The sequence below is a fragment of the Rosa rugosa genome, chromosome 2 (assembly GCF_958449725.1).
Source record: "Rosa rugosa chromosome 2, drRosRugo1.1, whole genome shotgun sequence".
Classification (NCBI taxonomy): Eukaryota; Viridiplantae; Streptophyta; class Magnoliopsida; order Rosales; family Rosaceae; genus Rosa; species Rosa rugosa.
Genome location: NC_084821.1, coordinates 49,173,687 through 49,185,443, shown reverse-complemented (window position 1 = coordinate 49,185,443; position 11,757 = coordinate 49,173,687). Strand labels below are relative to the sequence as shown.

The 11,757-nt window shown below is 37.7% G+C and overlaps 1 protein-coding gene across 1 annotated transcript; it reads left to right on the top strand.

Annotated features, from left to right (window-relative positions):
* The first annotated feature begins 5,534 nt into the window (after positions 1-5,534).
* Positions 5,535-7,571, top strand: LOC133731980 (peroxidase 47). Its single transcript, XM_062159435.1, has 4 exons — positions 5,535-5,824; positions 6,102-6,290; positions 6,416-6,578; positions 6,909-7,571. The coding sequence occupies exons 1-4, from the start codon at positions 5,612-5,614 to the stop codon at positions 7,289-7,291; spliced, it is 948 nt and encodes a 315-aa protein (XP_062015419.1). The 5' UTR covers positions 5,535-5,611; the 3' UTR covers positions 7,292-7,571.
* Positions 7,572-11,757: the final 4,186 nt, after the last annotated feature.

The following is an 11,757-nucleotide window of genomic DNA, read 5'->3' as shown; positions in this document are numbered from 1 at the left end:
AAAACACTTCAGTCCCTCGCCTTTTAATTTGACACGTTTATTCCTTATTCTTTCTGCTTTACACCCAATAGGTCCATTACGTTGCACTCCGTTAAATTGTGCAGTTAACTTCCTATTTTAAGGATAAAATTACTGTCATAGCCCTAACTTTCTCTTTCTTTAATTTTTTTAATTGTTTTTATTCTTCTCTTTAATTTTTTTAATTGTTTTTATTCTTCTCTTTTATTTTTTCTTTCTTTAATTTTTTAATTGTTTTATTCTTCTCTTTTATTTTCTTCTTCTAATTCATACCAATAAAATTACTAATTTTTTTTAATTATTTTTATTCTTCTCTTTAATTTTTTAATTATTTTTATTCTTGTCTTTTAAGGATAAAAATTAGTATTATAGTCCCTCCCTTGTTTCTTTTGTTATGACTAATTTTATTGGGTGTTTGGGTGAGCCGGAGAAGAGATTAATTTGTTGCTTGACGCCAATAAAATTAGTCATAACTTTTAATACGACTTTTATTAATTTTTTAAATTATTTTTATTCTTCTCTTTTATTTTTCTTCTGATTCGCTTCAATAAAATTACTAATTTTTTTTAGTTGTTTTTATTCTTCTCTTTTATTGGTGTCAATCAAAAGAAAAAATTAAAGAGAAGAATAAAAAAAATTAAAAAATTTGTAATTTTATTGGTGCTAATCAGGAGAAAAAGTAAAAGAGAAGAATATAAATGTCACGCCCCGAATTTTGAATATTAACAAGAACTCATCAATCATGTTCATCACATATAAATATGGTAAGTCACATGTCAATTCATAATAATTTAATCATCCCAATTCCACACTCTTCAATGTCACACCATTCACATATAATCACGTAAATATATATATACGTAATTATCCGCTCAGGGATAATCACTAATACCAACTATAGTTCACATGCAATAAAACCGAGAAATTCATTTGTATAGTAAAAATCATTTTACTTACCCATGGACCGTAGTTGATCAAGTCCATATGATTTTAAAACAAATATTTATTTCATAAATATTTTCACGCAATTACGACAAAATAAGGTAATTAAATTTATTCGGTTCGTAATATGAACCACGTGAGGTTTACTCACCTCTAAATTCCCGCTGCGTCTTCTTAACAGCTCAAAATACACTTTCACGAATCGTCCGCCAAATCAAACCGTCGATCACCTAATCAGACATGACCTTAACTTAGCCAATAACTCAAAAACATAATCAAACGACAATCCAACGGTCGGATCGAAATTAAATGATGATCCAACGGTCGGATCCTCACAGATCGCCTTTAGAATCATCCTCCAAAAATCATCACGAAGATCCAACGGTCAGATCTTCCTGAATCATCCTTACTAACATCTCCGCTAATTTATACGAAAATTCAACGGACGGATTCTCACGAATCGCCTCCTAGTCACTGTTTAGCAATTATACGAAGATCCAACGGTCGGATCTTCGCCCATGACCACACAAAGCCACTGGGACAGTCATAAGATCAACATATCAAAACTACAAGTCCATCGGACGGTCCGATCTTCACATATCACAAATCGAACGATCGAAATCGATCGAAATCGTAAAATTCATAACTTAATCATATGATATCCAAAAATTGTGTATAATATATCAAAATGATCGTATTGAAATATAGAATCTGAAAATGTACAGAAACCATATTTTTGATCCCCGGAGGTGGCCGGAAAGGGCCGCCGGAGTTAGTGGCAGAGCCGCCGCCGACCACCACCAATGGTGTCGGGGCCGGGCTGCTCTTCTTCCTCTCATCATGCTTGACAACTTTCATAACTAGCACGAAGTCTGAAAATGACCGGAAGGAATAGAAATTACCTCAAACCAGTCGGTTGGCCGGAAAAACCCAGAAACCGGCAAGCTCCTAGTTCGACGTAAAAACTGCAACTTCAGGCCTCGATACCTTCTGGAAAGTTGTTCAGATCCTCACTCTGAGTTCACCAGTTCAAGAAACACTCAAAACAACGTCCTGTAGCGCGAGATATATTGCTCGAAGCTTCGGTTTTCGATTTGATCGGGTCTGGCTTCCAGCCGCCACCACGAGTAGCGCCGCCGTGCAAGGCCACTTCTGGGAGCTTCAGGACGTTGAGGCGAGCTTGTGGATGGAGTTTGGTGAGGAGTGGTGACTGGTAGCTTGAGATATCAAGCTTGAAATCAAAACGGGGGTAAACCGGCCTTGTGCTCCACCGCCGTGTACGGCCCACGAGACGGCGAAAGGCTGTTACCGGCAGCTGCGAAAGGAGGAGGCGAAGGCGTGGGACGTGGTCTGGGGTCGATCGATGGCCTGTGGAGCGAGAAAAATCTTGGAGAAATTTGCTCTGTTCTTTGGGTTGTTTTCGGACGTGAGAACGGGAGAGAGTGGAATTTCTTTTCCTCTTTTTTTTTTCTCTTCTGTGCTTGCTTACCACCTTCCAACAATCGCATACAATACTACAAAAGAACTAAAGCTGAAGCACTGTGCTGCCTACCGCCTTCCACCAATTCTCATTCAATATACAAAAGAAGTAAAGCAGAAGCACTGCTTCACTGTTGCTCAACACGCCTCACAGATTTCTTTTCTTTTTTTTTTAAAAAAGAAATCATCACTACTCTAGTGCCAAAACCAGAAAATTCAATAATTAAGGTAATGGAAAATGAGGTTATTACAATAAACAATTAAAAAATTAATAAAAGTCGTATTAAAAGTTATGACTAATTTTATTGGCCTCAAGCAGCAAATTAATTTCTTCTGCAGCTCACCCAAACACCCCATAAAATTAGTCATAATAGAAGAAACAAAGAGTAAACGTGTCAAATTAAAGAGAAGAATAAAAATAATTAAAAAAATTAGAGAGAAGAATAAAAACAATTAAAAAAAATTAAAGAGAAGAATAAAAACAATTAAAAAAATTAAAGAGAAGAATAAAAAAAATTTAAAAATCATAATTTTATTGGTATGAATCAGAAGGAAAAAAAAAGAGAAGAATAAAAACAATTAAAAAATTAAAGAAAGAAAAAATAAAAGAGAAGAATAAAAATAATTAAAAAAATTAAAGAGAAGAATAAAAACAATTAAAAAAATTAAAGAAAGAGAAAGTCAGGGCTATGATAGTAATTTTATCCTTAAAATAGGAAGTTAACGGCACAATTTAACGGAATGTACCTATTGGGTGTAAAACTGAAAGAACAAGGAGTAAACATGTTAAATTAAAAGACGAGGGACTAAAGTGTTTTTTTAACAAAAATTCAAGGATTAAATAGTATTTAGCCCATATATTATTATAACAATAAATAAAATTGATTGTGTGTACATGCATAATAGTGTTGCAGATATAGTGCGTTGGCTGAGCTCTAATTTTATGCAGACCACATTTGAAGGTGACAATGTCATCGTGCCGTTGTTGAACACGTGATGCAATGCTGAATTCAGCCAAAAAAATAGGCAATCTTTCACTTAATTCAAAGCTAAAAACTAAAGCACTATTCAAAAGTCCAAATCAAAACTTCACCTAGGTTCCAAATTCAATTCCAAAAAGGATATTGTGACAATCCTGTCAGCCGGGCCCCTATATAATAATTAGCACATAGTTAAAAGATGTTCTATGACAAACACGACAAATATGAGGGGATTTAACAATCATCCTACGTACTATTGTAAATTTATAAGTATTGCTTTGTTCAGAGGTTATCACCCAACCCACAGTGTCTTATTAGTTTTAATTATATGTTTGGCTTACCAATTAAGAGTTATTCTTGAACCATACACCTTGAGGGGTGTGATCTAGCTGCCTCATACTACCGCTCTACAACATTTTTCGGATGAATAGGTAATTTGTAAAGAAATTCTGTCACATTTTGTTTTCTTCTGTAAGTTTTAAAAGGATCAAACATATCGTTTTTTGTAGTTATTCTCAGCAAAAATTTAATAGTTAGTTTGTAAAGAAATTTCTCTCACATTTTGCTTCTTCGTACTGATTCTTGTTTTTTTTTAGCTAATGGATAAGAGTTGTAGACTACAAGTTTTAGTGATGCATGCTTATATAATGCATGCAGTTGAGCATTTCCAACAACATAAAGTTATATTTTGAGTTAAGTTAACTAAAAATTTGAAATATAGTAATATGTCCACGATTTATCTTCTTCACTTAGCTTAACTCATTCGTTCAGATTAGGCCATACAGATCGATTACCATTCAGATCGACATTCACTAATTATCTGTTCTTTTAAATTCCTAAAACCTTATCTTCAACCTCTAGTACGCCGATAACATAAACAGCAAGCTTTTCCAGATGCATGAAGCCATGAATTGCCGATTACAAAGACAGAAACAGTGATCAATTAGTTTATGCATTCCTGATCTTTTCAAAAGAACATGCTATATATCTACCACAGCCACAAGCACGCACTTACTTGGAGTAAAAGCATATATATGTCCCCCTCATATGTAGGATATGGTACCACAACCCACATGTAATCGGACGTGTGTATAACACTATCATCTTCTGAACTTCGATCACGCGTAAATGGACCTTTAATCTGCAGAAATAATTTGTCTCTCCACCTTCTCGCAAAAAGAAATGGCCTCTGCGAGTCTGGGATTAGGTAGCCTCCTTTTAGAAATGGAATCCAGCTACATATATGCATGTACTTTTCAATCCCCACTTTCATTTTGGCATTTGACTTCCATGCCAAAACAAGTCCACCTAATTAATCCAAAATCCATGCAAAACTTAAATAATATATCATCCAAAAACTAGCTAATTAATCACTTCTATTTGCATGTTAATTTTACCTTATTATTTTGAAGTCCCAATTCCATTCCTCAAAATTTTAGCTTAATTGCAAGGTTTTGAAGTCCCAATTCAAATTCCACGCGTTTTGTTGATATGTTATTTCACTTCAGTACTTGACTTACCGCGCGCGTATGCTTTGTAAATAAGCCAAAACCTATTGGAGAGAGCTGTTTGTTTGTTTACAAACATTGATCCCACCGAAACAATCAAATTCGAATATATTGTTACATTTTCATTTCTTTAAGATTTTTTTCTTTTGGGAGTTAAAGCCTAAATTGATTACTTCCGTTTAAGATGAATGGTGACTTATTGAATAATGGAGTCAAATGTGAAACACTAACCTTAGTATGTATAATTAGTCCCTCATCCAACTATACATGCGTGCATTGTTATGTGTTTATGATTAATCTGGCTAGCTATTGTTAATTTCTTAGTGCTAATTGTGCATTTGTTATGTGTACCTACATGCAATTAACATGTATTGATATACGATTATTGCATTGACCATTAGCTTGATTGGGTGGAAAAATGATCATAAACCACTACTATCTTCAACTTTTTTTCTTCATATTTTACTTTCAGTTATGGGCGGCAACTTTTGTCAATCATCTTTTGTATTTTTTAAATGCCATTTATTTTGGTAAATAGGTAATAACTTTTTTGCTTATTCATTAGTTTGCATGTATATATATTCGTAATCCGTTCCCTTCATTCTACATTCTTCATATATTCTACCAACTATTCTCCTAGATCGTCCCCTATCCGGCTAGTTAGGATATTAGAATTTATCAAATATGGTGATTGCTAAGCTTCTTGGCGTGCTTCTACTGTTGGAAATGATAAGTGGCCTCTGGTTTGGAGCAGATGGTTTGAGTATGGGGTATTACATTATGAGTTGCCCATTTGCTGAACCAATTGTGAGGAATACAGTTACCAGAGCCTTGCAAGCTGATCCAACCTTAGCAGCAGGCCTACTCAGAATGCACTTTCATGATTGCTTCATAGAGGTGCTCTCTCTCTCTCTCTCTCTCTCTCTCTCTCTCTCTCCCCCCCCCCCCATACAGTGACAGACTAGTTTCTTCTTCGATAAACTAGTGGTAGACTACTACATGCACAGAGTTGGTCTGCCACATGAAGCTGGTCTACAATCATATATCGATTCATGAATGCATCGAAGAGCAATCCTTTGTTACATCATGCATATTCAAGATCGATCACTTTGTTTCCTCGCATTTTGATGTACTTAATTTCTTAAAGAATATCTTGTATGTTATGTTGAAACAGGGATGTGATGGGTCAGTTCTGCTTGATTCAACAAAGGATAACACAGCAGAGAAAGACTCCCCTGCAAATTTGAGCTTGCGCGGCTTCGAAGTTATTGATGATGCAAAGAAGCAGCTTGAGCAACAATGCCCAGGTGTAGTCTCCTGTGCTGATATACTTGCAATGGCTGCAAGAGATGCCGTCTTTTGGGTATAAGGAAAACTTCTCTCTCTCTCTCTCTGTTTTTTTTTTCTTTTTCTTTCCCTCTTTAATTTGTTGTGATTTAAAATATATCTGACTTTGTACTGTGTTATTAATTGCTAAATCACAAATAGGCTGGAGGTCCGGTATATGATATACCCAACGGTAGAAAGGACGGGAAAAGGTCAAAAATAGAAGATACGTTCAATCTGCCTGCTCCCACCTTGAATGCTTCCGAACTCATTAAAATGTTTGGCCAACATGGATTTACCGCCCAAGAAATGGTGGCTCTGTCTGGTAAATATATATTATATAGATGTTATATATGATACTCTTTTGGTGCATCTTATATGAATCGAAATATATTATGACTATTAATATTTTTGCGTCGACACTTGTGTTGTCGCTAGATAACCACGTTCAAAATTTATGGTCACTCACATTTGGAACTAAATAAATGTAACTTTAGTGTTTTAATGAATTCTAAGGTAGAGTGACACCACCGTAATCATTGATTCATTTTGATAATGTGTGTTTTCAAATTATATATCTACAAAAACAACTTGTTAATTTCCTGAATGCTTTCGTCCATACATTTGATGATAAGATTTGTTTTGTACATTGTAGGCGCACATACACTAGGTGTAGCGAGGTGCTCATCATTCAAGAACAGATTGAGTGAGTCTGTGGATCCAAATTTAGATTCAGGTTTCGCAAAGCAATTGACCAAAACATGTACCGCAGGCGATAATGCTGAGCAACCCTTCGACTCAACAAGAAACATTTTTGACAATGCTTACTATAATGGACTACAAAGGAAAACTGGAGTTCTTACTTCCGACCAAACTCTGTTTGCAAGTGCAAGTACCAGAGGCATTGTAAATGGTTATGCTTTCAACCAGGCCATGTTCTTCCTTGATTTTCAACAGGCAATGGTGAAGATGAGCAAGCTTGATCCTAAGGAAGGTTCGAAAGGAGAAGTGCGAGGAAATTGCCGCAAGATCAATTAAGGAAGGATATTTGTTTGAAGAAATTTGAGAATGTATTCATAACTCTTCTTCATCAATATCAATGTGTATTATTGATAAAAAAGCAGTCTATCATTAATATTTATATAGTGAATGTAATGGTCCCTTGAGTTAATTTTGACCTCTTGTAATCAGGGGCGGCCCTTAGGCAGCACAGATGGGGCATCTTGTAACTCTGTATGTTAGTAACGCATATAATTATGCTGTATATATATATTTTTTTACATGAATGTTATCTAGAGAAGTTTGTTTGGTTGGTTTAGTTGGCGATTTCAGCACCTAGAATTCCCATAGTTGTCTCTTTTTCCATGGTTCGAATTCCCACCATAATTTACCGCTAACGCCGTCAACTCCATCTGAAAACATAAAATAAAATTTACAATTCTTCTACCACTGTTGAGTCTCTCCTCGTCTCCCTCATCGCAATCTGCAAATTAACCTCTGTCTTAGGTGCTCCTTGACAACGCCAACTTCGACGGTCTTCATCGCTTTCGGCACCTCTATCTCCGACTCTGGTTGCCATGGAAGATTGGGTGGATGGGTGTTTATCTATTTTGGGAATTGATGGCTGGGAAAGGACTGATTCTGGTATACCAAATACAGTTGATTACTTTTTCTTGTTCCCATGGTTTCAGTTCAATAAAGTCGGGTGCTTTTTGTAACTCAAGCAAAACAATGAAATCAGTTTGCTTTTGGGGTTTTATGTTTACTACTCGTGTAATATCATGGTCCAATTAGATGGAATTTTCCGGACTTGGTAGATTTTTTGGATACTTGATATTGATAGTAGAGTTTCTAGATACCTGATAGTAGAATCTGTTGGAAAAAAATTGTGCTGAGTTTTCCAGCGAAGAGGTTTGAAAAGAAGATGAAATCACAGAATAAAAAGGAAGATGATTTTTGTATTCGAAACCCATTCGAAAGAGCTCTGGATACTCTGGGTAAGGTGCAAAATACAAGTGATCTAATTTTGGATAAGTTAAAGTTTTTGTTTTTTTTTGTTTTTGGTCAATGATTGTATTAGAAGATCTAAAGGATCAAGCAAAATACAAGAGGTACATAAGACCCCAGCAAAAGAGCCACATAGGCCCAGATAAAGAGGCACATATGCCCAGCAAATGAGGCACATAGGCCCAGTAAATATAAAATAAAACCCACAACGGGTCAAATCCAGCTACAAGCCAAAAGCCCAAAGAAAAATTACAAACCCTAATCCTATCAAACAGCCACCGAATCTGCTGCCGCAAAGAAATATCACCGCCGAATTCATACCGCTCCATGAACAGAAGCCACCACCGTAGAATCAAATCATGCCACCTCCTCCACCTGTTGGAACACACACAGGGCTCAAGAACGCCCAAGAGAAACAAAGTAACCATAGAGGGTGTGATTGCCGAAGCAATCTGGACAACCTCTTTAAAGTGGACAAAAATCCGCCAACGGGCGAAAGCTTGCCTAGATGTGGTGGAGAAGTAAGCAGATCTGGAAGCAACCATAGTCAATCCCGTCCAAAGAAAGCATGAGCAGATTTAGGGGTAGAACTCAGAGAGAAAATTTTGGTGACTAGAGAGGAAAATTGGTCTGTGGAGAAGGAGAAAACGAGGGATGGAGAGGAGGTGAAGATGGTGGTGAACATGGAATTTTCCATCATTGACAATCTCAGGTGAGGAAAGAGATGAAGTTGGTAGATGATGAAGTGGGCAGATCTGGTCGATAAAAGAAGTTGGGTGAAGGTGATGGGGGCAGTGGTAGAGGTGGTGGCGGGTGGGGTGGGAGTGGACTCTCAAAATAATGGCTGATCTGGAGAAGACTTCTAGAGAGAAGGAGGACCCTCTCTCTCTAGAAATTTTCCCTCACCGGGGTTTTTAACTTTTTTGTTATAAAATCTTTTTTTTTCTTTTTTTTTTTTAAATTATTAACTTAATTGAGTTAGAATAGTTAATAAGAAAACCACCTGGTGTGGGGTAAAGTTGGTCGAGCTGCCTAATATGGAACCCTCATGTCTAGAGTTCGAATCCCAACTCCACCAGTTTGTGGCCAGCAAGTTTGAGGGGCCTTCTGGTTCGTGCGCCTGCGGCGGGAGATTAGTTTGGTCGTGCGCTTGCGGTATGTGGGAGATTAGTTTAGCTTTCCTGGGATACTCTTGTGGACCTTGGTCCAAATACTAACTGGGTGTGTGTGTGTTACTAACTAACTAACGTAACCGAAGTGTCTTGCTACCTCACTCCCAATAAAATAAAAAAAGTTAATGAGAACATGTGACAAAATTTGGCAACTGGTTACCTTGAAAACGCTCAACAAATTGGTACTGAAGATGTGTGGTAAGATCACTGATGATGGGATGAAGCTTTTGAAGAAAATGCGTAGCTTGAAGTAGCAGAGAGAGAGAGAGAGAGAGAGAGAGAGAGAGAGAGAGAGAGAGAGAGAGAGAGAGAGAGAGAGAGAGAGAGAGAGAGAGAGAGAGAGAGAGAGAGAGAGAGAGAGTAGAAAACCCAAAATTACTCTTTAAAAATTGAATAATTGCATAGAGTTAACGGTGTTATTGACGTCATGTACTAAAAGTGTATTGGAATTGCAACTTCATGTACCAATATTAGTTCTTTGAAACCTGATGTACTGAACTTTGGAATGGCCCATATGTCGTGTACAGTTCTTAAAATTTTTCCTATTTTTAAATTTTCAAGATCCTGCATTTTTTTACAAAATCATTTTTATATGTAAGATATTTTGGCACTCCTTAATTAATAATTAAAGCCCAAATTAATTATATGATATTTACTTATGGATTAAATTCAGTTTACTCCCCTGAACTTTAGGCCTAAAATCAGATTGGTCTCTCTTTCTGAAAATCGATTACGATGGTCCCTATACTCTCAAATGACATCACCCGAGTCCAAAATTTAAATTTTGCTCGAAATATGACGTCAGCTGCTGAGTTGGAGCCGACATGGGGGCCCACAATGAGGGCAAAATGGACATTTCAAAATTTTCTAATTTTTTCTCTCTGTTTTTAATTTTTTTTCTCTATATTCTCTCTCTCTCCCCGATCTGCTCTCTCTCTCTCTCCCAGATGCTCCGATCCGCCGTCCGGATCGTCGCCGCCTCCCTCTCCCTCTACGAGAGCCCCGTCCGACGCTTCGCCGCCGACGTGGCCAAGAACCTCGACCGCGCCCTCACCCTCACCCTTGGATTACTAGTAGAAATCACAGTGAAGGTGCGCTCTCCGATTTCCAGTTCGAATATTTCGATCAGAAAACATGGACGACGACTGGCCGTCGGAAGAAGAAGTGAAGCCGTCGCCGTCGATGTTCCCAGTCATAGCCGCCTCTCAGCAAGTCTCAAACGTCCCTCAACGCCTCTCAGCAAGAATCTTCTAGCGGATCTGAAGCGAGCGATGAGAGAGACAGGACGAGCAAGAAGAGGAGGAAGAAGGAGAAGGGGAAGAGGAGGAAGAAGAGGCGGAGCGCGGAGAGAGACGGCGGGTCGTTCGTCGGTTTCGGGTCGAGAAAGTCCAGTGTTCGGGCTTGGGCCGAATCCGAGACTAGACCGTCAGAAAATTATTACTTGGATTCCAGTGGCGACCTTGATAATTTGGCCTTTAGATGTCTCTATAGGTATGATCTTGGCCTTAATCATTGTTTATATGCTAAACTGAGGAGCCTTAATTATTAGTTTTATGCTATGCTCAAATGTGTAGTAGGTTTAGGTTAAAGTTCAATATCTTGTTTTTGATGCTAGGAAGTAATGGTTAGTTTTTGGTGTGATGTATATGAAGATTTTGAATTGATTACCTGACTTACTGTACTACAGGATGGACATTGCTCGATATAAACCTTATGCTGCTCTTTCGGATAGCTCCGGGAATTTTAAAGCTTTGTATCAGGGGAATCAGACAATTTCAACATTGGATAGAGATGCTGATGTTGATGCATTGGATGGTAAACTAAAATCCGGGGGTCGCTATTGATGCAGCGGCGATGCGTCGGACGGGGCGCTCGTAGAGGGAGGGGGAGGCGGCGGCGATCTGGACGGCGGATCGGAGCATCTGGGAGAGAGAAGGGAGAGAGAGAGCAGATCGGGGAGAGAGAGAATATAGAGAAATTAAAAAATTAAAAAAAGAGAGAAAAAATTAGAAAATTTTGAAATGTCCATTTTGCCCTCATGTGGGCCCCATGTCGGCTCCAACTCAGCAGCTGACGTCATGTTTCGAGCCAAATTCAAATTTTGGACTCGGGTGATGTCATTTGAGAGTATAGGGACCATCGTAATCGATTTTCAGAAAGAGGGACCAATCTGATTTTAGGCCTAAAGTTCAGGGGAGTAAACTGAATTTAATCCTTTACTTATTTAGACAAGTTGCAATTGTCAGTTTTTCTTTTTTTTAATGGTGGGAATTCATCTGTTGGCTAGACCCTCGTATCTATAGTGTCATTAGTACAAGAAAGAAT